Genomic DNA, 27306 nt, shown 5'->3' on the forward strand with positions numbered 1-27306 from the left:
ATAATGTAAATAAAGATGAAGACACCTGTCGAGAAATAATAAAATACTTAAATATATATAATAATGAGTTATATAAAATCTTGAAGTATTTTAAATAAATCATATATTATATATACTCTATTTTTGTTATTAGAGTTATACTTATTCTTAAATTATATTTTTTAATATATTTTTACATGCATTTATTTAAATATCATCTTTATAGTCTTATAGTTTAATTTCACAGTAAGTATTAATTTTAATTATTCCATTTATTGATTTATACGTATGGATATATTATACATGTTACTATAGTAACTCATATTAAATTCATTTGATCATCAGAAGATATACACCTAGTAGTACTTTGAAGTTTACTAGAATTGGTGGTCTTGTATTTTTATCTAGTTGATTTGTTAAATATTCTACAATGTCTGATGCACAAGTAGAAAATCTATCTCTTAAATATGATTCATCTGCACCTAATTCAACGCAGGATTCAAACAAACTATCCAAGTCATTTTGGTTAGGCAAAGCCTCTGTACAGATTCCAAATGTTTTAGATCCAGATGATGCATTGATGAAAAGATTTCAAAGTGCATTAAAAGAACATCTTCTTCGTCTAGTTAATAAGCTTTCAGAAGAAATACTTGATCTTGTAAGAAAAATATTAATATGCATGTTTTATATTTTTCTGTAAAATTGCAAATGGCTTTGTAATTTTTTATGTTTATTTTACAATTTGGTTGTTACTTTTTTCTTTTTCTTCTGATCTGATTTAATTGCTAACTTATCACAGTTCTTTTCAAAGAATCATTTCTGTCTTTAATTTAATAATAATAGCCTGATAAGAACAATAATATTTTAGGAAGCAGCCTTAAAATCTACTAAAAAAAAACATGAAGAAGAAAGTCTACAGCTCTATTATGTACAACAAGAAATTTCACAACAGCAAAATACAATTGAAAAATATCAAAACACGTTGATGAAACTTACATCTTTACGAGAAGAAAAAGATCAAAAAATTAATGATATAAAAGAATTACATAAAAAAGCACAAAAGAAGATGCTGGAGGAAAAAGAAAAAGAAGATAAACTTTCACATGACTTACAAAAAATGACAGCTTTACAAAATCAATTTGCTGATTGGGAAAAAGAAATAAAAAAATGTTTAATAATTTCTAAGAAAACATGTCAAAAAGATGCAATTCTTCAGCAGGAATTACTTAATGAGAAGCAGAGAAAAGACTGCATTTTATTTAAACTTCGAGAAGAAGTATGGAGATTAGAAGAAGAAATAACCAATTTAAATGAACAAATACAACTTAAACTTAAGGAAAAAGTAGCAACAAGTCAATTGGTTGCAGATGCAAATGCAGATTTAGAAGCTTTACATAGGGAACATACAAATTTATGTAATGCGTGGAATACTGTTGTATTAAATATTAGTAAACGTGATAAAATTTATGATCAATTAACAGAAGAGCGTGAGTAAGTTAATAAGATAATATAAATTCTCTGTTAATAAATTATAAGTAAATTTATTAATTTGGCATCTTTTTTATTTGTAAATTTTGTAGAAAAATGCATCATTCTTTTGATACATTGCAAACAGAAATAGAAAAACTAAAGAAAGAAACACTTAAAGAATCAGAAAATAATGAAAATTTAACATCATTGCAATCAAGAATAGAGGATGATATAGCAATTGTCTCAAGAACGGTTACAACTGGGAATGCAAGGATTAATAATCTTGAATTGGAATTGATAAAAATTACTAAATTTGGAGAACAAACTTTAAACGAGTATAATTTTGCACATGCTGTACGTAACCCATATTTTCCATATGAGATACCATTGTTTTTAATAATTCCTAAATATTTATTTAGGAATATCAAAATTATTTAAATAAAGAGGAACAAATTGACAAAGAATTAGCAAGATTAATGAATTGGAAAATAGAACAAGAGAATCTTATTTTTGAAAAATTAAAAGAAAAAGTTACACATGATAAAGCAGCACGTTATCTAAACAAGCTCTTAATGAATACAAAGAAGATAATACAAGAACAAGAACTATTAGTGGTTCAAGTAGAAAATTCACATGGAAAGAATTTATTAGAGATAGCAAAATTAAACACCTCTATAGAAAATGAAAAAATAGAATATCAAGAACTTTTGCAAAGAAATAATGAAAAAGAAAAAGATGTAAGCAAATTACAGAAGGAAATAAAAAAATTTGAGAATTTAATTGACAGGAAACAAATGAAAATTATTACTTTAAACAAAATGATTGATCAGGTATGGATCCTTAATTCTTTCACTGTTGTCAATATGTATAGATGCTTTGAAAATTTGCTCATAACATACTGTGCCTATGTTTGATCACTCAGACTATCAACATTTTTACAAAATGTGTTCGAATAACTAAAACTCTATTATATATGTATTATATATACACTTTTTCAATAATGAAAGAGTTAAAATAATTTTATAATAATACTACATAGAATTTTCTACTGCAGATTCTAGAAAGTAAAGATGGTGAAGAAATCAATCCACAAGACTTAAAAATACTCACTTTAGAAAAGAATATTCAAGAAACCGAACAAAATAATCAAAAAGCACAACAATTTTGGTTACGTCAGCAAAGATATATGGTTACATTGAGCCAGCAAAGAGATGAACAACTTCAGCAGCTTAATATTCTTAATAAGGAGGTTATGATAATGGAGCAGAAAAATATGAAGATACAATATCAGTTAGACAAATTTAAGAAGGAAGATGCAAATATGGATAAGACAATAAATTTGTTGCATCAGAAATTATTGCAATTAAATGCAAATCTTTCTGCTCAAAAGGAGCTTAGAGAAGAATTGGAAGATAAAAATTGTATCAAAAAGAATGAATATTTAACATCATTGGAGAATGCAGAGTTTGATCTCGTAAAATTACAAAGTGATTTACAAGTATTAATAAATGAGAAAGCAGTTTTAAATGAAGAATTAATTACAGCACAGAGAGAAAGTTTGTCTTGGGAGAAAAAAGTAATTCACATAGTATTATATACTATAATGAAACTATACTTATTGATATCTCTTGATATCTTCTTTTTTTTTTTAGGTTCAGATTATGGAAGAAACAAGAAAAGAAATAAAAAGTGAACACAGTAGTGGTGGTGATATAGCATTAATGAAGAGTGAAATTCATAAAATGGAAATGCGTCTTTCACATTTGAAAAGAGCTCAAGAAAAGTTAATTAATGATATGGAATTTTGTGTAGGGAGGAGAGATGTTATTTTGAATAAAGTTATGAGCAAGTTAAAAAAGAATCCTAAGGAGGAACAAAATCAGAAAATAGTGTTCTCCAAACGTATTAAAGATCAGAAATTACAAATCAAACAAATTTTAAAGGTACTTGTTAAACTAAAATTATGTCATAGTGAGTAATTTCTATTTTTTCTTATTAATGCTTTTAGGAAATAAAACAAACAGAATTTAACATATTACAATCGGAAGAAGAAATGAAAAAAATGCTAAAAGAATTAGACGAAAAAAGACAAGCATTAAAGGAAATTGAAGATATTATTCCCGACATAAACCAAGAAATCATGAAAATGGACATGCTTAAAAGTTATGTAAGTTAAATCAGAGAGTTGCAAATTTATTGTCAGAGAAAAAATAATTTTTTATAAAGTACACTATTGCGTAATGACTTCCTAAGTAATGTTTTAGGACGAATAATCACTATAGTAACATTCTTTATCTCGTAATTTCTTATTTGAAAGTTGCCTGAATTGATGTTACAATATGGAAATATTTTCTTTTTACTTTTGTTTTTTTCATAAGACGATTTAATAACAGCATCAAATGACTAGGGCAAAAATGAAATTTTCATGCTTATATAATATTTTTATATTATAATTTAATATACTTATATAATTATTTTTAGAAATTGAAGTCATTAGTGTTTAAACAACGAAAAGTAAAATTGCTTCAAGATGTTAAATCCGGTCGTTACAAAATGCTTTTTAAAAATGAAGCATTACTGAACGATGAGTTGCAAAACGAACGAATTCTTCATAGCTATTTGGTGCATGTGATGGAGCAAACAAAGCAAGATTTTCCACTTCTGAAAAATAGTATACATAAAATAATGTTGACATTACAGATATTATAAAATAAATCATATTAAATGAATGTAATAATCAAAATTTTACTACAGACTTTTGTTTATCCTCAGTAAAATTTTCAAATCAAATCCTTTAGGAAGATATTGTTGCCATCAATTTGTAGGATTTATCTTTATTTCACCGTTGTAAAGGTTGAAAAAAAAAACCTATAAAAGGTTAAAAAGAGAGGTAATACATATGATAATAAACAATATACATCATACATTTTTCTAAAAAGTTGTATTTTTATTAATTAATAAACGTGTTCGTATGTGTGTGTCCGAGTCTTTCCGTGTAATAGTATTTTACAAGAGGCTTGCGAAACCGCATTAAAGATGTTCGGTCCCGGTTTTTAAGAAAAAATCGAGATAAATCAAATAACAAAATTAACTAAACGCCAAAGATCGTCGCCGATCTGTGCGCGCGTTCGCCGAAGAAAAACCGAGGACGTGTCCCGTCGAAGTTCCAATGTCATTTTATTTTTGGAAATTGCGGCGCGCGTCCCCACGTTTCCTTTATATTTACACACATTGCCTCGAGATCCAAGAACGCCCATTATCGATGACAGTAATAATAATAATAATAATCATAATAATAATAATAATAATAATAATTATTATTATTTATTTCAGAAGTCGAGGATGCAGTTCGAGCATTATTTATTCCAGAAGTCGAGAGGATGTCGACTCTACTGGACCATTTCGAACCTTTTCTTATTGCTGTCTTTTTAAACGCGGACGTACGAGTCAAAAAAGCGCGCGAAACAGACGATCGATCCGCGGGACGTTTAAATATCTATCGATAAATAGAAAAAGTAGGATTCGTCGAAACAACAATTAAACGTAAGAAATAACATTTCAAATAGATAAATGTGATTAGAGAAAATTAAGGAAAGAAGAAATAAATTGAAAGAGGAAAAAAAAGAAAAACTAAAAAGAAAAGAAAATATATGTCGTGAGATACGTCATTTGGCGACATTAAGATAAAAAAAAAGAAAAAAAAAAGAAAAAAAATCAATGGCACGTCATCGCGCGGACGATTGCTCGTTGGATTCGCGCGGTGGACCCGTCGCCGCTTATTTTTTTTTTTTGTCAATAGTAAATACATAACCATTTATATCACACAAACTTTTAACAATATACAAAATGGTACCCTATGTACAAGATTAAATTACACGACCCATCGGCGCGGCACTTTTTCCTCTCTATTTTTTTTTTCTCGCACTCTCTCTCTCTCTCTCTCTTTTTTTTCACGAAACAATTTGTTGAGTGTCGTGTTGTTAGAAGTTGAGATCCAACGACCGATGACATACTAACGGAAAAAAAGTGCATTGCTTGGTCTCAAGATCGGTCGTTAGATTCACGCTTAGGACAATTATTTTATTTTGTTTTTTCTCTCTCTCTCTCTCTATCTCTATCTATCTATCTATCTCCCTCTCTCCCTGTCTTTCATTCCTAAGATTGCCGCGTCGCTTTCTTCAAAAGTCCTACCTACGAGCCCTTAATATTTTTTGTTTTAAGTACGCAGAGCTCTTGAGACAAAAGTTCGCTAATAACGGAACGAGTAAACGTATAACGATCGAGGTGTTTTTTTTTTTTTTGTATCCTTTCATTATGGTACAGTTTACATCAAAAACTTGTGTCTTTAGTTTCGATATCGAGCTTCGAATTGGCTCGTCGTCAGTGTCGCTTTAGCTTTACCCTTGGCTTGTTCTTCACGTAAAACAGAAGTGGAAGGGATAAAAGCCTGTCCAACATTCGAGAAACGACATTGGCTACGTGCGGCATTATAGATTATATCGCAACGTGTTATAAGATTATACATTTATGTTACATTTATTGCGGATGATCGTAACCCTGTCGCTTGAAAAAAGTTTGTTGATGTAGTGCATGTCTTGCTCTTGCGCCTCGTCGATCAATTCGACTTTCTAAAATGTGCGCGATCACAAAATTGTCGATGTCTCTTCAATAGAAAATAAAAATGATGTTCGTTTCTTTTTTGTATCTCAGCGATCGAAGAAATGTACGAAAGTTCGCAAGTGTCAGATCGATGCTGATGTAAATTTCCAATTGCTTTATGCGTGACCCCATCTTTTCACTTCTCTCTCTCTCTCTCTCTCTCTCTCTCTTTTGCTCTCTTTTTTTCTCTCTCTCTCTCTCTCTCTCTCGCTATATCTATTTGTCTCTCTTTCTCTGACACACATCATACATGTAAGACCTGAACAAGGATTCATACGAGGGAATAAGGGGATCATACATTTACATCTTTCTACATTCACAGCCGTTATTCGAAGGCAGCAATTGGCTGTAAAAGAAAGCGTTCCTACTTATCGCCAATGTAACCACGCGTAGAAGATACGTACTTCGGTTTCTTGAGAAACTGTCGGCGGCTACATAACCACTATGAATGTAGTGTACCACTTATGCATTTCTCGTTCAATGAATTCAATTGATAATCTTCGTTGAATGCTTTTCACACGCGACACGAATGAGTTCCGTTCGATTATTATGAATAAAAGAAACAAAAATAGATAGAGAGAGAGAGAGAGAGAGAGAGAGAGAGAGAGAGAGAGAGAGAGAGAGAAAGAGAGAGAGAGAGAGAGAGAGAGAGAGAGAGAGAGAGAGAGAGAGAGAGAGAGGAAGGGGAGGGAGAGAGAGAGAGAGAGAAAAAATGACGAGAGCGAGACAACGTAGAAACCATCGAGGAAGATTAAAATGACGGTTTCAATCGTTTAAGAGTCTTAACGTTGGTACGTCGTTTCACCTTGCAGCGAGAGACACCATTAACGATCACGGGAACAAGGAACGCTTAACGAGTTTACGGAACGTGCTGCTCGGCGAGACGAAAGGACTGATAATTTTGAAAGAAAAATAATTTTCTAAGAGTCGAGGTATCTGAAATGGGTCGCTCGTTTGAATCGTCCAAGTTTCTTTATTGACGTTCATCGTGCATCTTTCTTTGAGAATTCTCTCCTGTCTGTTCTGTGCGTTTCGATTTCTCGGAGGAACATAATTTGAAAGCTTAGATCGAAAAAGAAAAAGCATCCTTTTGCCTCGTACACGTACCAAACATCGATTGAAAGAGAATAAAGAAGATAAGAAAGCAGACGTGTTGAGCAAAGAGAAAAAAATCGACGGCGACTCGTCCTCCGGGCGTGCTCGAAAGTTTGGCGTTTCTATTTTTTTTTTTTTTTTTTCGAGAGATCGAACGAAAAAGCAAGATGGCAACCGATACAATTTTGTTTTTGACGCACTCACGACGATCGAACGGTGCATACATACGTATGGTTGATTCTCAGTCGTCGCACAACGCACATTCTCCCGATGCGATCACGAATCACGTCATCTTTTTTGATGAAATTTTCTTGCAACGAGAGAGGAGGACGTGATCTTCGAGAGAGAGACGCTTGGCGGGCACGGGCCTGGCAGAGTACCAGGTCAGAGGGGTCTATTCAGTCACAAGGATCCTGTGCCCACGGCGGCCAATCCTGATAGCTGCCGGACGATGGCTGTTGCATGTGCGTCGTTTGCTGAGCCGCCAAACCCGGATGCACGAGACTCATCTGATGATGTTCGTGATGATGGTGGTGATGATGGTGATAGTGCTGATGACCCGGCGGAGGCGGCGAATAGGGATCCCCTCCTACGGCAACGTCCGCAACGTCGACCTGCGTTGGTACGACAACGGGCGTCGCTTGTGGAGAGGGTTGAACCTTCTTCGGGCGACCGACCGGGTTGCCGCCTCATTCGCGGCTCCTTCGAGGCCGACCGACCTTACCTTTCCTCACAGGTGCACCCCCGTTTCCTGCTGCTGCTGCTGCCGCAGTTGCTGCGGCGACGCTCGATGATTTCAGTATCTTGTGCCAGTCCGTTTCACAAACCGGTGAACCTGATAGAAGATAATACCTGAAAATCAACATCGACGTTACTTTTACGAAAAAATAATGAATTCTTCTATTGAAAAATTTTTGATATTTAAATTCAAACGTTTGAGAGTACTTAGATTAATTGTAGAATTAATCTAATCAAAAACTGAATTATTAAATATCAAAAGCATTTGAAAAACCACGAGAGATTCATTTTTAATTTGAAGATCATTTAGACGAAGACATATAAATGATATGACTATTTCATATGATCATATATACTTTTTATCATATGACAGTATTCACGATAGATGAGTACTGTATACGAGAAAATACTCTGCATAGGCAGTGTCTCCCTATAGATCCAGAATTCGGGATTATGATTACAGCGTATTGATGTTGTTCGGATATTCAAAGGATTAGTTCTATACTAGCTCGAATAACCGAATAGTTTGATTACTGGAATGTACGATCGTATTTAGCTTTTTTTTTTTCTACCTAATGGACAGGATAATTTGTAGTATTTCCTATTTTTAAATTATAAAGCAACAACAATAGCTTCCAATCTCACCTGTCGCCCGAAACAAGCTGACCACCGCATTTGCTGCAGGTGAAACACTTTAGGTGAAACACCGATCCACTCGTCCTCATGACCATTTCATTGGCAGGTATCGGATTACCACAACCTGCACAAGCACCGCTACTGCCAAATATTCTGAAACAATTAAGAAACAATATTGTAAATTGTTAACATCATTATGATCTACAAACTATTTTCCTTGTAATTGGATAAAATATTACAATTGTCAATCGTGACGTTTTAAAACACGTTAAACTAGTTCAGTTTTATTATTTTTAAGTATGTAAAAGGAAAGTTCAATTTTGTTACGTTTAAATATGTTAAATTGAGATCTTATCACATCCGAATTGATAATAATTGAAAATATATTTTTTTAAGGATTATTAGATTTAACAAATATATTCTCAGAATAATGTTCATGGATAGATGAATAGATCCCAAAAATTGTTGTGTATCGTCGTATACATTTGGTTCTATCGTCGACAAATCCTCCTGGATGGTAGAATCGAACGAGGAAACGGGCGACCAATTAGAGCAAACCAGGGAGCCCCGGGGATGACGTTCTTCGAGCCGTCTCAGCGCAAGTCGACGATAAATATGACGCGTTTCCAATTAAATCTTGCGCCAGTCTCGCCGCGTACAAACACTTTCTAACTAAATGAGGTTAGGCTAGAGACGAATGTATTGCTCATACAGAATTCCCTATGTATACATATGTACATAGGGTATGTACATGTTCTTTCTTTCATTCTCTTTTCTATCACTCCCTTCACTGTCTCGCTCTTAAACGTGTCGTAGGTCGTCCCTTTCTACTGTTCTTGTTTCGTTCTCTTTTTCGCTCCCATCCACATTTCTCTCTCTCTCTCTCTCTCTTTCTCTCTCTCTCTCTCTCTTTCTCTTTCTTTCTCTCTCTCTCTCTCTCTCTCTCTCTCTCTCTATCTTTTCTTTGGCAGTCCTCTCGTCCTATCTCCCGCCGGGGCAAACGAGCACATCGATATAATAAGGTGTTGTAAATGCGCCTTTTAATTGGCAGTCTGGCCAGATAACTCGGGACTGGAGAGCACAGCGCGTTTCTATCGGCGTGCAGCACGGTTCTCGTACGAAGTAACGGTCCTGAGTAGATAACGACTCCGTTCTCTTCTTATCCTCCTACCAACAAGTACCCAGCCATTTTCTCTCTTTCTCTTTATCTTCGTTTTCTATATATTTCCTACGTTTATACGCTAATACTAGAACAGTTAGCGCTAAAACGGAAAATCAATTTTCACATTTCATTTTAGTTGGATAAAATTTAATAGATTTATTTTAAATGATTGCGATCGTTAAATCCTCGCTGATCCTTCAATGGATCGTTTGAAAGATTATTTTAGAAACTTTTTAGAATTTTTAATGAAAAGAAAAGGCAACTTTCCGATGTGTCTACGAAGAGATAATTGTTGCTTTCGAGTATTTGCTAATCCAGTCTGTTCGTCATTATATCGTAAATTGCGAGACTGGATAAAGGGGGCAGACGAAACCTTTTCGTTTGAATCGTCGTGTTTCGTATTACGGGAGCCGAGGAGGAGAAGAGAAGAGAGAGAGAGAGAGAGATAATTCTTTTCCTTTAATATTGAGTTCTAATAGAACATACGATAATAAAAAACAATAGATCTTAGTAAAACAGTCATTCTTCACTATGATCTTCAGTATGATCATCAATATCAATAATCCTTATGCTTTAATCGTTTATTTACCGTCATTCTTAATTTAAATGGTAGAGTTGGATTGTCAATTGGTACTGTGTGTTTGCATAAATCTATAATGTTCGTCTGTTTACGGGATGAATATGTTAGGATTGTGTATGCAGGAAGTGAATGTATAATTAGTATAAGATGTATGTGACGTATGTGTCAGTACATAAAATACTCGTGAACGTTCTCTAATGTTCTTTATTAGAGTAAATTGTTAGGTGAATATTATTAAAGTCAATCAGATACATGTATGTATCTCTTAGCTACGTCTCTTTCTGCATAATTATTCAATCATAATAATAAAGCCAATTAATATTAATATTACTATACGGTATGCGCGTTTCTCTTTAATTAATTAATGAGAGAACAGACTGAAGGATCTCATGGGGGTTTTGAGAACAATGGTTAAGTACAAAGTTATTTACGAATATACTTTATTTCATTTTATAATGAGATTTGTTAATGCAGACGATATTAATTTCTACATAATTAAAATTAAAATTCTGTATATTATTCTATCTGCTTATTATTGTGAGAAAAAGGTTCAAATATCTTTTTTGACATTTAGGACACAATTCCCTGAATTATTATACTATGATACTATGATTTTTCAGCCTGTCATGTCGAAGCAAAAGGTTGATCGTTAAATCGTATTTTTATTATGTAATAATGTTAAAATGTTAGCAAAATTGGTACGCGAATATTTCTTCATTGTAAAATATTGTTTAAAAAGTTTCACATGATGTTGGTAATTCGGTTCATTAAGTTTAATTTAGTTGAAAATAAATATAAAAATTCATGATAAATGTACTAGCGCAACACTTAAAACAAACGATGCAATTATTAATAATTTCTAATAGCTAAAGTCTATTGGAAGGTACATCAAAATGTTGTTAAAATGCAGTGTATCGAGTGTTAGTAAAAAATAAGAGATAAGAGCAAAGGAAAATAAGAGTAAAAGATTCGAGCAATTTCCGAAACATTCCCGCTAATTACTCAGCGGTTCTGTTACACGGCCGGTAGTCTTAAACGCACGTTCGGCCTTCCATGGGTGACACACAGCTTTCCATACGAACGCATCAATACGCACACTCGCGTCCAAGTTAATGGCAGTCAATGTTTGCGGTGCGGTTGTCGAGCGCATAGCGAAGCCTCGTAAAGCCCGATGTTTATGCAGCAATTAGCTATGTAACGATACGCGGATATGTCGAATCAAGATTCGAAGGGAGCGCACGCGTTTTCGAATCCAATCGTGCTCTTGAACATCTACTACTTTTCATTTGGATAAAGAAACACATTTTTTAGTTTTCTATGTTAACAAAAACCATTATTCCAAATATTCCTAATCGTTATAAAGACGTTGTATAGGTGTGCCTATTGGAATGTCCTAAAGAATCTTTGTTTTTCAAGGAGGTATCTATTATATTGCAATCATTAGCAGGTTTTTATCGTTAGATCTAACGAAGTTCATCTGAAATCATATCTTTTTCTTTCTTCCTTTTTTTCTTTTTTTTTTCTTTCTTTCTTGGTAAATCCTTTCCTAGGGGTATTCATTTTTACTCATGATATCAATTGAAAACTCAGACAAACTAATTAGTTATAATAATTGTCCTCTTTTAAGGGATAATTAAATCGCAGTATCATTTTTTTTCTTTCTTTTTATTAATTTTTTCGATCGGTCTATATACTTCACGTACCTAACTATAGCTTTAGTACCGTCAATAAAACTCCACAAAAATTACGGTGAAAAAGTTTAAACGAGAGTCTTTATCACCCACACACATACACGCTCGACGCGCTACTTCCAACCCAACCCTGGAGCGTATCCATTAACCCCATAATTTATTATCGCCTAAGTGAATACGTGCACGAAACTCGTATCCCTCCGAGCCTGAAATCTCAAATACGCAATTAGCGTTAACTCAAGGGGCTCACTCGATGATTTTTCTCTCCCTCGACGATCGTAACTCCGTCGAACGTTCGTATCGCCATATTCGATCGCGAGATTATCGTCCGTCCTCCTTGGCGGACAGAGGCGAGAGTATTCTGTGAAGAAAAAAGGAAAAAGGAAAGGTAGACAAAAGAGAAAGAAAAGAGAAAAGGAAACGACAGAAGAAGGAGCTCAACATCTCATTGTCGTTTTAATCTCAGTGCTAGCCATCATCGGGTGTAACAGGTTGGCATGGACATACTTTTGAAACGACCCGTAGCCGGCTGGTTCCCTCCAAGTTTCTACATTCATATCCACGCATGGACTACTACTCTACTCTACCTACCTCTCGAGAGTGAACGCGCGCGAAAGGTTGCCAGGACGGATCGGATTGGATTCGAGGTTTCTCGTTATTAATTTAATTACCGCCTGACAGTTCTATAATTAAATTGCTAATTTATCTGTCGGGGATCTGCACTGACTGGATCTCTCTCTCTCTCTCTCTCTCTCGCTCTCTCTCTTTCTCTTTCTCTCTCTCTTTCTCTCCTTTACTCTCACTCCACTGGCTGGCAGCTCGATGATTGCTCGCAAAATGACGTTTCAATTCTTTCTCCGATTCTTTTGTTTTATTTATTTTTTTTTTTTTTTTTTTTTAACCTTCTTTCTCTACATTTTCTCTTTTTTTATTGTTATTATTATTTGTTTTTATCAGTTCATCGTTTTTTCTTTTTTATCTCTCACTTAAATGTTAAAATGAGTGTCATCAAAATCAATCGATCCATCGTATTTTGAAGATACTTCGAGAGCAGTTAGCTTCTCTCTACTTTTACGGCTGCTCGATGTATCTTTAATGATTCGACTTGTTCGCAGTTAATTATCGAGCTCTCTTGGTACGCCGTAGATGGAGTAGAATGTCAAGCAAAAACGATAAAGGCGCGTATTCACGGAGCACGATACGCTTCGTTTCCGAGCTACGATGATGTTGAGAAAGGGATAGATAGAGAGAGAGAGAGAGAGAGAGAGAGAGAGAGAGAGAGGAAGGGAGGGAGGTAGGGAGAGAGAAAGAGAGAGAGTGAAGAAGAGGATTTTAAGCGAGTGGGAGGAGGAGAGGAGGGGATAAAAGAGAATATTACGGCAGGTTAACGTTCCTCTCCAAGCGAATATGGTTCATGCCATTTTTCACAGTTTATCTTTCTTCAACTATCTTGCTCTTTATCTTTTACTTCTTTTCTCTAATTAAGTAATCATGAATTGAAATCGATAAGGCGATTCGGTCAAGGACTTTGGTTGATAACAATAGCGCAATTAAAATTTATTATCGATTCATATGTAAGAATGTCCAACAACCTTTTACTAATACACCATTCGCATAGATGTAATAATATTAAAAATTTAATTAAGGATTGCATTTGAACTATCAAAATCTAAATATTTGATATAACTTTTTCTTTTTTCTTCTAAGACGTATTGCTTCGCACCTTTTTCCAGACTATATGTAGGTCAGTATTCGCTCATTCAATTTAGTGGACGTAGAAGTATACTCTATCACTTTGAGTTCTAATAATAAATGAAATGGTGAGTTCTTGTCGTCGTAATGGATATATACTAAATTTTACTTTTCAAGACAAAAGAAGAAACTTGATTTTTATGAAGATTGAAAATAAACAAAATTATTCTTTAATTTTTCTATGAATTATCCATTAAAATATTTCAATTTAATCCTATTTGTATAAATCATTATTAACATCTTTGGAAATTATACAGCAGGTATTCTTGTAAATTGTCATTTTAATCGTTCGAAATTATTATCTAAAATACAAGCGTGTTTTAAGCCATTTATATGCGAGACATTTCATATGACGACAAATTATCAGGTAACAAACGAGAGGAGAGAAAATGTTTACCTTGCACGGACATTCCGTGAACGAATAAAATCATGTCGATCGAGTAAATCGAGAGTAGCGAATTATTAAATTCTACAATAGGAAAATGAGTCTCGTGTCCAATGACGAGCAGAGTAGCTGTCGGTTACGAGGGGTTGCAAGGGGGTTGAGGCTGGAAAGTGGACGTGAAGCGGGAGAGTCAGAACATAATTCCAATTAGTTCGGACGGACTGTCTGCAATATCTATTCCACATTGTGTATATACCGGGTGAGTACCTAACTGAACCACTATTTTCCAAATCAATCGTTAATCTACTAACGTGTTTTATCTTCTTCTTTTAATGATCTTTGAAATCTATCAGACAACGTTGATTAAAATTAATAACAAATTATAGAAAGACATGAAGATAATTTGTGTAATATATCTCGATCAATTAAAACATTAATTCTTAACTATGTTTAACGAAGTCGTTTATGTCTGTAAGATTCGAATAGAGAGAGTTGAAATTGATACGATATCTACATAATATGCCGTTGCAATACCGAATAGTCACGAATTACGAAGGTTCCAATTCCGTCCAAAGTTAAATTAGTATAATCAAGGAGTAAGTAGGGGTGAGTTGGTGAAATGGTGGAATCGTCAAGGTCGAACGTTGGAACAATGATAAGGTTGACAAGCTTGGAGAGTTTAACGTTTTGTTAATTAAAAAAAAGAACGTACGGCTGTTCGAACAATGGCACGTAGTCGCACGAAGTACTAACGAATCTGTTTAGACAGAGCTCGGATCGAAGGCGAGAGGTTTGTAGAAAGCCGTGGGGGTTAGAGTGGGAGGTGGAAAGAGGATAGGAGAGAGAGAGAGAGAGAGAGAAAGAGAAGGAGAAAAGGAGAGAGAGAGAGAGAGAGAGAGAGAGAGGGAGACGCTCGTGTAGAAGGGTAGACGAGCTAGCGAGCGAAGCAGGGAAGCACCAGCCACGGTCGATCCAGGAATCTTGGATAAACGGACAAACGAACCAAATAATTACGCTAATTAAAGTCGCCCAATTTGCGCTTTAGACAATTAAAGTGGCGAGGGTAAGGTGGTCTAACTCATTAGTAGGTACGCGCGCGAACTACCGCGTGTGTGTTACTCGTACATGCACACCATGTAGAGAATGCGTCTGTAAATGCGTTCATTTCGACGCGTTCGCGCGTCCCTATGCTTCTCTCTCTCTCTCTCTCTCTCTCTCTCTCTCTGTCTCTCTCTCTGTCTCTTTCTCTTTCTCTTTCTCTTTTCCTCTTCCTCTCTTGTTAGCATCATCCCCCATCGCCTGAAAACGGGAGGAAAAAGGAGGAGGAGGAGGAGGAAGAGGAGGAAGAGGAGAGAGAGAGAGAGAAATTATAACTTTGTACCAGTCGTATTACTATCCGAGCCACTGAAAATTGAATAGCGTGGACTCGACTCGACGTTTCTTGTTTTTATAATGCACAAAGCTTTCTCGTCTCTTAGCCAATAACCAGTTTACGCGGCGTTTAATGAAGATACATTAAAAAGCGTTAAGGAATCACGAATGAGAGAGAAAGGTATCAAAAGAATACGATAATTATTGAAAACGAGTGAAAATTATTACGGTGATTGGTGATGGTGAGAAGAAACAACACCTGGCCACTTGTTTTACATCAAGGAGATTTTTACTATGGTTAAGTTGTAGAAAGACATAAATAACTTTATTGATCTGTCTTAAATTCGATCTGCTCTCTCTTTCTTTCTCTCTCTCTCTCTCTCTCTCTCTCTCTCTCTCTCTCTCTCTCTTTATCTATATATATATACATATTTCCAATCTTAGGAAAGTTATATTACTTAGAACTATCTAATACTTAAGTATTCGAGGAATCAATATGCTGGTAAAATTAGGTAATATAATTAATCTGTATAGTCATATATAGTCGCGGATAGATGGCACCACATTGTACCATAAAAAATTATTTCCTTCGACAATAACACTTGGTACAGGAAATCGTATGCAAAAATATTCCTGTAATCTTTCCGCAAGTTGTTTTCTCCGTGGAGTTCCTGATTTACATTGGTGTGTTCTTTTCCGTTCTACTACAGTGGAAGGCAATGTAACTAGGGACAACTCGTGTAAATTTTGTCGTACAAATCGCTTTACGATTCCGTTTAATAAAACAAGCATTATACAACATTTTTAATTCTAAATAATATTGTTGCGAATATTCAAAAATGAGAGAATAATTTTCTTGCCATTGTATTATATTTTTCTCCAAGAAGCTTTTTTTTATCTTTTTTAATTTTTTTTCTTTTTTTTTTTTCTTCGATTAATTTTTGTTCTTATATAAGTTTCGTCTGTTGCGTGAGCGTATATATTTCGGTATTTACACGAAGTATCGCGCAATTGTCTTTAAGCCAGTCGAGTTTAATTTTACGGATAATAACGATTAATTCGTACGGCGAGGCTTCCAGTTTTAATTAAAAAGCGACACAGCGATCGTTCGTAGCCATGGCGTAACGTATGACGACGACACGTTTCTTCGTTACCTCTCTCTCTCTCCTTCTCTCTCTTTTCCCACCCTTCTTTCACGAAACGAAATAGTCGACTGGCAAATTAAATTGAAATTGACTAGGTCCAGTAATGAGGTGGCCCGCAGCAGCCAGTATGCTGAGGTATTAGGTAGTGTGCGTTCTAGAAAATGAGTTCCGACTTAACAACAAATTGCTTCGGTGAGCTTTTTTCACTACCTCCCCAATCTCCCCTGCGAACGAACAAGCGAGTGCGTCCCTTCTCGTACCCATTCATCTTCGACCTTTTTTCTTCCGTCTCCTCTCGTCCCGTTGTCGAGCTGCGACGGGTTCTAATAAAGCTAATCGATATAAAAAGCCGCATTTCCAATACCCATTTAATTCAGTCAATCAAAATTCCTATTAACTTGTGAGCGCAATTTGGCCGGATATATCGAACAACGCGCGCACATATTAGAAGTCAGCTGAGATATTGGGCCGGGCCCTTTCTAGCGATGGTTACGAACTAATCGCGAGTACAAACAAATTTTTTTACGAATATCACAATCGTCGAATCGATCGATCGCGTCGATCGGATTAATTATTATCGACCTCGAAACGAAGTCGACTTGAAACTCGAACGTACCGAGAAATCGATTTTAACCGTATCCCGTTGTCTCTCTTTCTCTTTTGCTCTCTCTCTCTCTCTCTCTCTCTGTCTCTTTCTTTCTCACGAGACAACTTGCCCGTTCGGAGACCCACTTAATTCGAGTTCGAGTCGCTCAAGAAGAAAACAAGTAAAATGATCGTAGATTTCGACGCTTCTCGTTCTACGTTACTCCGTTCGAGGCCATCAGCTTCGGGCATCTTCGATTGGCCCAATCTTCGACTCATTTTAATGTAATTAACGTTTTGATTGCATGCTTTGTTTCCTCGTCTAACCTCATCCCGCAGGCCCGTCACCTTGCCCCTTTCTCTCTTCTCCACGTCAAGCCCACCCCTGAACCTACACCGAGGGAACCCTGCAGTAGGAGCATCGATCAGTCACGACTGCCACTACGAGTTCACGTGCGCGCGCGGGCGCGCACTCGTCCCTTCGTACATGCACTTTCACGAGCTTAGAACGAATACCATTACTTTCTCTCCTTCGCACTCGAAAATTCTTCTACGTCCTGTTTCTCTCTTGCTCCAACGAGAAACGTTTATCCACCGTCTTAAGGTAGTGTTTACTCGAGCACGAGTAGGTGAGGGTTTATATAGATAGTTTCTGTGTGAGAAGAAGAGAGGGAGACAGTTCAGGCAAAGAGCCAGTCGTTCTCACTCTCTGTCTTTCTCTGTCTGTCTATCTATCTCTCTCTCTTTCTCTTTCTCTCTCTCTCTCTCTCTCTTTCTCTTTTTCTCTCTACCAGGAAAGAAACGGCTAATTTAAATGAACTAATTAAGTCGAATTCAGGTCTCTCTCTTTCTCTCTTTCTCTTTCTCTCTCTTTCTCTTTCCATCTCGCTGGTGCAAGTGAACGAGAAAGACTGTGAGAGAGAGAAAGACAGAAAGGTTTTACGAAATCAGGCAATTATTGTCAGTATAGTCTGGGACATCTGCCATGCCAGGCGGTGGTCTCGCTGGGTTCGATTATACGCGGGAAGAGAAAAAAGAAGGATTCGAACGAGAGTGGCTGGACCGACAGCGGCTTTTCGATCCTTCGATGGCGTGTGTGTAAAAGTAAGAGACGGAGAAAGAGAGTAGGAGCATGTGTGCCCGGATCAAACGATGCCCTTTATGTTCCTCCGTTACGGAAAGTGTAGTCTTCTTATTTTGTTTTTCTTTTCTATCCCCCTTGGGAATATAAATTGATCTTAGAATTTTCTTAAGAAATAACGTGTATGTATAAGGCCATTCACAATGTTCACATTGTTTGATCATAAAAATTTAATGATATTTAAATTGAAACAATCTATATTTGAATCAGCAAAATAATTATACAATTAAACGTTTGTTTCTTACAAAAATAACTGATATACTGGCAGCAAATTTAATTTTTAAATGTCAGTGTTTAATTGATTTGCTCGAATCTTTTCAGTATTAACAAAAGTCTGACATATATGTATATTTGAATATTATTGAATTTTTAACATTGATCAAATATAATAGACATTAACGAAATGTATCATAAAAAAAAAAAAAAAAAATGACTGAGTGACAATATTATAAATATATGTGTAAATAATAAGTGGTAATTTCTAGCCAGTTTCTTTCTTTTTTTCACTTAAATAAATACTTCTTTCTTGTAAAAAAAACTCGAAGCGTCGTTTGTTTTTTCTACAATTTGTTAGAAGAATAGAAGAATCATCGATAATACATAAAGTCATGGAAAAGATGGATGAGGAAAAGTATGGGAGTTTAGGGGTAAGTCGGGGTGTAGTAAAAGATAATCGATTCGGAAACGAGACACTCGTGCATGGTTCTTTCTGTATTCCCTGAGTTATTAATAAGATCGTTAAATATTAAGCCAAATGGTGCCTTTATAATCGCGCGGGGGTTATTACCCCGGTACATTGATATAGTATCTATGTATATATCTAAAAGGCACGTTCTCGCGCGCGCGAACGTCGGGTATACATACACGGTAGCTGGCCGTTCTCCTCCGACAAGAGAATGTATAATTCGAGATATCGACCGGCCGTCAGCCATTTCGACATTCTCGCGTTTTCGTTTCGTCCCTCATTTCTACGTAAATTAGAAAAGACTCTCTCTCTCTCTCTCTCTCTCTCTCTCTCTCCCCCTCTTTTTGTTCTTTTTCTTTTTTTACTTATTTTAGTTTGCCATGAAACGATAACTAACTATGAAGATGATGTGCATTATTATAAGAAAAAAAAAAAAATGAATAATGAAGTTTTCAATTAAAAATTATTGAAAATGGGGGAAGTTAAAGAAGAGACGTTGGAATCATGATAAAAATTTCTGATCCCTCTTTTCATTCTGACAGTCACAATCGTACACGTAGATAATCATAATTACGAACTTCTCCGAGAAATGCAAATTTCTTAAACTTCATTCGAGCGTGAAAGACCAGTGTGGTTAAATAAAACGTTCTCTCGGTCTCTCTTTCACATTTTACCCCCTATCGAGTAAGCGCGCGCACGCTTGTAAATTTTCCAAAGGGTCGCTACGACTGTACCTCGTTCGCGCACGCGCGATAGCGAACCAGCGCAAATTGTTGAATTAAATTACTCGCGAAATTTGAAATTGGATGTTTCAGGTTGCCACGCATAAAAATCCGCTAGCACAAAATCAAACGAGCGAGCACGCGCAAGTTCGGGTTAACGATAAATTTCCGAGGCATCCGTATTCAAAGCGCCTCCATTAATATATTAAATTATTCGAGAATTTTCAATTTGGAACGTTTCGTTTTACGCGCTTTTATTTCATAAGATATTTTATATGGCAAGATTAAGCCCGGTTAATGCGGAATACTTGCGTGTAGACTATGAGGAGACAGGAAGCCTGGTTTTCATACTAATATAATTAAAATGCGTTAGGAGTTATTTAAATATGTTCATAATGTTTTTCATATTCAATTTTGTTTCAAAAAGCATTTGTTTCGTTTAAAACTTTCTTAGATTGGGTTATATCGGTGAAAAAATTTAAATATGAGATAATATAAATACAAATTAAAAATAATAAATTATTTTGATATGTATATATTACATTTGTACGACATAAACAATCTATTAGAAGATCCGATTATTCTTTCAGTACAATTATGCATTTTTAAAGGATTCTCTTATAATCCTTTTACTGTATAAAGTTTATCCTCTGTCGATCGAGACCATAGGATTCGACGAGACATGTCGAAAAGGTAGAAGGGTGAGTAAAAAAGTGGACAGGACGCAAGAACGACGCGTCGATAAGCTAGCTCAGACATAATCCACGTCACGCAAGGACAGATTAAAAGTTATTTGTTTTGCGATCTTATTGAGTCGTTCATTCAAAAGGATAGAATGGTAAAAGTATTCCTGAATTGGTATATCTAATAAATTTCCTTCCTTTCTTTTATAATGTTTATATATTATTTATAAATAAATATATTGAAAATGGCTGAAATTGAGAAAATTTGTTTGTTCGAAAGAAAACAAATTTCTTAGATTTAAAGTAACTATTAGAATGAATTCGATAAAGTATTCAATATACTTTCTCGTGTATCGAGAAAACTTGATTACGTTAATTAAATCTAGCACTAATGAGAATGCTGTGATTAGATCAGAGAAACAAAGAAAAAAAGAGAGTGAAAAGATAAGGAAACAGAAAGGAAATAAAGTAAATGCGGGAAGGAAGGAAGAAAGGAAGGAAAAGTGGGTAGTAAGGTGGGTGTAAGTGGGTGGGTAGCTAGAGCGTGAGCAACAAAACTTTCGAAACGGTACGGTAATAACAATAATAACTTTTGTAACTCCGCCGACACGTAGAGACGCTTACGCACGAGCGTGCGCTCGCGTGGGTTTCCTACGGGTAAGGGTCGAGGTGGGATACGGCAAGGAGGTTGAGGGAGCTGGGCTTCGGAAGAGCGAGAGAACTCGGCCGCGTAAATTGAACGTCCAACTTGTATTTATATGATAATAAGCACGTTTAAATATACCCGGTGTATCTAAACTCACTACTTAAATACCGGACGATTATATCCGACATGGGTTCTCTCGTTCGCTTTCTCTCTCTCTCTCTCTCTCTCTCTCTTTCTCTCTCTCTCTTTCTCTCTGTTTCCTTCAACCGGGTTCTGCCGCTACTTTATTCACGAGAATACATGTATACGAGCACACACCTGTGTGTATATATTATATATATATAATATGCATATATAATATTATCCGGTAGCCTCGTATTTACGCGTTTACCAGGACTACGAGTTTTCATAAGTTTAAACCTACATTATGACCACGGATCGAAAGTATTTCTTCGTTTCATTGTTTTACTTTTCTCACTAAGCCTTTTCCACTTCCTTTCAAGATATTTTTATTGATGATTGAATATTATTAATTGGTCCATTATAATGAAGAACATTAAAAATGGTGGGAGATCAATAAAAATAGAACAAAACTGCGGCAACCGCATTAAGTTAAACTTTTACGTTTCAATCAGCGTTCACTTCTATAAGGTATTTCAATATTCAATTTGGACAATCAAGAATGATCGCATCTAACGAATCACCAGACTGACAATCAGAATTAGAGTAAGAAGTATGAGTCTGTGGGTGAGCGTAGATTCTCTTGATTTCATCAGCGCTCGATTAAACGGACACATTCAGAGAGTGTGCGTTAACGGAGTAAGAGTAAGAGAAGAGGGAGGAGAAAGAAGGAACGGGTTGCCCGGGCTGTCGTTGCGAGCAAGTGAAAGGGGATGGAAAATGCGAAAACGCGGAAGCTGCGAAACAGGATGGTTGGGTGGCCGGTTGGAAAGGAGTGTGATGGTTAGAGAAGGACGAGGAGAACGAGAGGGGTTGAGATGGTGGGGGTGAAGAGAGAGAGGAGGTAGTAGGTGGCATAGGAGGTTGGTTATAATTTTAATGACGGCGTGTCCGCGCGCAGACTATTAAGAATACGCGTCGCTAGAAACTTTTAACGAGACGCTGCCTCCTCTCTTCTCGTGCAAACTCCGTCGTGCAGCCGGAGGATGCCTGCCGGTTGAAGGTGCTGGAGAGAGAGAGAGAGAGAGAAAGAGAGAGAAAGATAGAGAGAGAAAGATTGAGAGAGAGGGAAAGAGATTGAGAGAGAGGAAGAGGAAGAAGAGAGAGAGAGAAAGGGAGAGAAGTAGAGAGGGAGGATTCTGCGGCTGGTGTGGCAATGCCGAGAGGATGAGAAACGATGGGTGAAGAAGAAGAAGAAGAAGAGAAAGAGGGACGACGGGCGGAAGGTTGGGGGGTAGTAGGAGACTCGGCATTATGTATTTTATAATGATCTCACAACAAAATTGCAATTTGCAGCGGCCGATGTCGCGCCCTCCGCACGCTCGTTTTCTTTTGCCTGCTGGTACTCCTAGCTACCCCTTCCACTTTCCGTCCCCCCTTCTTCCTCTCCTTTCCCCTTCCAGCATCTCCTCCTCGACATCCTACCTCTTCGCGTACACTCCACTGGCGCTTTCCTACGAACCTTCGCTTAGGTCTGATTCAAAGGACGTTTCTTCTCTTTCTTTCGCGATCTTCTGTTTTCTACGTATGTGTGTATCTCCCCCTTTCTCTCTCTGTTTTTTTCTCTCTTTCTCTCTCTCTCTCTCTCTCTCTCTCTTTCTTTCTCTCTCTTTAACCATGCCTAGTATCACTCCCTTTAACCCCCTTTTTTTTTATCGTTGCCTATGCCTTTAACGCAACACGTTTCTCGCTCGACACTTTCTGGTTACGAATTTCCATTCTCTCCCTTACTCTCTTTCTCCCTTGCACTTTTTGTTTTTTTTTTTTTTCTTTTCTCGTTTTTCCTTTCCTTCCGGCATCGTTATACCACTCGTTTAAACTCAGCATTGTTCGCAGAATTTCTCGAATCGAAAATCGGAACAATGTAGGGAAATATATCGATAATGACGTGAATTTTGATCGGGTTATTTGATTGTAAAGATATACATATTGTAAAATTGGTTAATTGTCTCTATAAAATATTTGATGATCGCACTGTTTTCATATCAACAGATTTTGTTCGTCTGTGTTGCTGAAATAACATACAGTGCAGATAAAATAAATCAACAGATAGGATACAGTTTGCAGATATTGTTTTCCAGTTTATATAAATCCTCCTTCATATTAATGGAAAAACTTGGAAATTTACTAAAATCATTCAAACATCAAGTTTATTTCACCTCTATAATCATTAATTGTTTAAGTTATTAATGATAATTATATACCAGTATATAAACTAATTTGAAAAGGAAAGAATTTAGTCGTTGAGTCCTTTAAAATTGTTTCATTAAAATCTTTAGCCCTTGCGAGGTACCACGGAGTCTTCCTAAATCGATATCCCACGACACTTTGTGCTGCAAGTCGGTCAAAGGTCGAGTACGCGTCACGCCAGCCACAACCTGTTTTTCCTTCTCCATCTCTCTTATCCCCGACTTGCTTGGCACGCGACTATCGATGCGACACAAGGAGCCGTTTATTTCGGGTTAATCTCACTGGCTAGGAAAACTACGCAACTAATTCTATGTATGTATTATAACGATCTTGACAATATTGATTTTACAGGGAACAATGAGAAAGTTCTCGACCCACTCTTACTATTTCAATAAATTTAGATACTTAAAAAAACAGGATATTTTACGTGGGATAACTTTATAGATTGAAACGTAATCGCATCTTAATATAGATCAAAATGATTACCAATGCAAATCGCGTGCGATTGTTCGTAGAGAAAGAAAAAAGTCAAAAGAAAAAGATGAAAAGAAAAAAGAGGAAGACAGAGAGAGTGAAAGAGAGAGAGAAAAACAGAAAGACGGATACTATCGTTATTACTGGTGATGGTCAGTAGAAGAGGAATCCAATGTGCCACGTCCTCGAAAATTGATTCCTGCGACGAGGTACACCAATGATTGTCTCTTCCTTCTCTCTTTCCACGTTTCACCCTTGTTCTACCATTCCTTCGGTCTTCCTCTTTCGCGAGGCAATTATCCTTAATTCGGTTTCGTGCACTCCCCTCCTTCGTTACCCTTCATTGGTCTTCCACCATATCCTCTCTCTTCTTCTTTCGTCCCATTTTTTTCTTTCTCTCTTTCGTGAATGTTAACGAAAACGACGCGACACGAGGCGACGTATCGCCGTGCACGAAAAGAAATGTCGTTCAATCTACATAATCATTAACAGAAAGGAAATTTATTTAACCCTGCGGGCCCTCGTAGAGGAGGGCCTCGTTATTTCCTTCGAGCTAATTTGAATACATTTGCCTCGAGGCCGCTAAATTAAAATCCAATTTCGGCATAATTTCGTGCTATTAAGTGCGATCGGACCTCTTCTCTTTCTCTTTCTCTCTTTGGCTTGCCGCCACAACCGCCAGTTTTTGGAACATGTTTCTCTCTCTCTCTCTCTCTCTCTCTCTCTCTCTCTCTTTCTCATTTTCTTTCTCCTCTTTCCTCGCTCCTATCACTCCCCATCGTACCTCACTTTCACTTTGCTTCGTGAAAATATTTTCGGCAAAGAACCGTGTCTATTAATTTCGATTCCGTACTCTTCGATCGTTATTCCTGTTGGTTCGTTGCCCATTCTGCCTCTCTCTTTCTCTCTCTTTCTCCTCCTTCCACAAAGTGTTCATTTATATGGAATTATTCCGATCGCCGAGTAGAACGAGATGCTCTACCGATGTCCGCTGTCCTTCTAGACCCCTTTTATGCGGCTTTGCTTTCGAATTATTACTCGCCTCCGTTATATTCCTTTTTCTTTTTCTCCTCTTCGAAGATCCTATTCGGGAGCAGTTTTAGAAAATCGATAGCCTTGTCCCCGATAGCGGCGCCGAAATTGAGTTGCCCGATTCTACAGCGATAAGAAGTTGTCCTCCTTTTTTGCCAATAAAAATTTACCGGTGGAGATGTTCGTTCGATGAAGTGAGATAAAAGAATCGATTGGTGTCGTAAATTCAATTTTAAAATGAATATAGTTAGAATGGATTGTAAATAAAAAAAAAAAAAAAAAGACTTGTGCAATGTTTAAATTAGTACCGAATTAGTGATATAGACAAATAAATCCAGTTTAAGAAGAAAACTAACTTCGGAAGATCAATGATGAAATAGGAATTGAAGAAGTCGACAAAGTTGAAGCTATATTATTGAACTTTGTGTTTGCTTCACGTTCATTGAAATCATCGTGAGCTATCGAAGAAAAAGGTTCTCAATTTTGGTGAAAATTGAAGATTGAAATAGGTATTTTGTAAGGAGCGAGATCGAATATAAAGGGCTATATAATTTCTTGTGCAACGGCACGCGTGATACGTGGAATAACGGAGGCTTCTCGACGAGGCATTAAATAATCGTCCTATTAGGGTTCGGGGAACTTCTCAAAGTCTTTAAGGGGCAATCTGCATGTTAAGAGGCCGTTAATGCCTTTTCACCTAGTCGCGTACACTGCCCAACAGTTTTTCGTTTTCTCTGTCACTTTCGTTCCTCATTCTCGTCCAAACTTGTCCTCTTTTTCTTATACCATCCCTTTACTTCTAGACTTTTTATTTGACGATTACAAAGGTATTCCGTTTCGTCTCATTTGAACGGTGTAATTTACGCGATCTATAGTTTTTGAAATATTATTATCAAAGACTAACGGACGTAGGGCTTGCATCTTGTTTTTAACCCATTTTTGAAATTCGCTCGAAGTTAAAAAAGAAAAAAATATTAACAGTGTTTTATTCAATTTCTCTCGTAACTTTATTTTCTCACGACACAGAATATGCTCCATCGGTAAAGCAAGGACAAATTTAATAGGCAACAACTTCCAATACAAAAAGTACTCGATTCCAATATAATCGATGAGCTGCAAATTCGGAGGTGGGCTCTACAAAACGAGACACTTCGCAACCACCTGTGGCGTGACGCTTTCGAGACGAGTCTGTGCCTTGCGAGAGGCCACTACTTTCATACAGAGCAAGAGAGATATACATAGACAGCCAAATAGAAAGAGAGAGAGAAAGATAGATAGATAGAGAGAGAGAGAGAGAGAGAGAGAGAGGGAGAGGGAGAAAGAGAGAGATGGAGGAAGAGAGACAGTTAGGGTAAAGGTTTATCGAATTTGTCCAAACGCGGTTCGCGACTTTTGCGGTTTACTGATTTATTGGATCATCGATCAGGAACCAAACAGACTCTATCCAGTTGCACTTCCTACGTGCGGTTTCCGATTTATTCGATTTTAGTTGGAGGAAGACGAGAGGGTAAAAGGACGGCCAAGGGTTATGCAAAATACATGGATAAATCTCCTTTCTCTATCTACATCCTGTTTGCCATCGTAAAATAAAATCGCTCTATTTTTCCGAAATATTTATATTCGTCAAGAATGCAAACTCAGCTGCAATACCTTCTTCTTTTTCTTCCTTCCTTTTTTCTCTCTTTCTTTTGCCATCGCTAGAGCTAGCAACATCCATCAAGTACTAGCCACAAAAGAGCAATCTCAGGCACGACGACGTATCGTGGATATACCTTTTCTATTTTCTTTTTTTCCTTTTTATCTTCGTCTCTTCTATACAGAGTCACAATTTTCGCTCGATGGAAATCCAATTAAGAGCTATCGACGGTACTCTCTAGAAAAACGAAAAAATGGAATGATAGGAATATAGCTGGTATCAGATTAATCTCATTTCACGAAGATAGTTTCTTCAGTTTCAGGTAAATCACGAATAGTATATCAAATCAATTTGTATTATATAAAGGGTGTGCAATTGTTAATTATAATCTAATTCAAATTTTAAATTTATCGGTTTAAAATTCATTAGATCGGTTTATTCCATTTGCATTTCTTTCTTCCTTCTAAAGATAGATAGAAACATTATGCTGATTTTTCAACACGAATGCTTCCCTCATTAATTCCGTGAAACGATCGCGCGATATAAAAAGTATCCTATGCCCCTTTTGTTCTCTCCTCATCGTAGGAAGAAGAAAAAGTAAGAGAAGAAAAAACAGATTGACAAAGTGGGATGAGGTAGAGCAAGTCGAGCAATGCAAACATAATTTAT

General features: G+C 36.4%; 2 protein-coding genes across 4 annotated transcripts in view; one reads left to right on the plus strand and one right to left on the minus strand.

The window, feature by feature from the left end:
• Positions 1-264: 264 nt before the first annotated feature.
• l(2)41Ab (lethal (2) 41Ab) lies at positions 265-4218 on the plus strand. Its single transcript, XM_035865436.2, has 8 exons — positions 265-637; positions 848-1470; positions 1560-1803; positions 1869-2279; positions 2504-3025; positions 3102-3392; positions 3458-3616; positions 3931-4218. The coding sequence occupies exons 1-8, from the start codon at positions 410-412 to the stop codon at positions 4156-4158; spliced, it is 2706 nt and encodes a 901-aa protein (XP_035721329.2). The 5' UTR covers positions 265-409; the 3' UTR covers positions 4159-4218.
• Positions 4219-5548: 1330 nt separating this feature from the next.
• The window catches only part of LOC118441457 (uncharacterized), a 90442-nt gene continuing 68684 nt past the window's right edge, over positions 5549-27306 (minus strand). For all 3 annotated transcript variants that reach the window (XM_035865439.2, XM_035865437.2, XM_035865442.2), the window contains exons 4-5: positions 8587-8730; positions 5549-8055 (exon numbers count right to left, since the gene is read on the minus strand). In XM_035865439.2, coding sequence (XP_035721332.1) covers positions 7893-8055; positions 8587-8730 — 307 coding nt within the window. In that variant the 3' untranslated portion in view covers positions 5549-7892. The remainder of the gene's footprint in view (positions 8056-8586; positions 8731-27306) is intronic.

The sequence above is a fragment of the Vespa mandarinia genome, chromosome 11, assembly GCF_050613455.1.
Source record: "Vespa mandarinia isolate Hongniang chromosome 11, ASM5061345v1, whole genome shotgun sequence".
Taxonomy (NCBI): domain Eukaryota; kingdom Metazoa; phylum Arthropoda; class Insecta; order Hymenoptera; family Vespidae; genus Vespa; species Vespa mandarinia.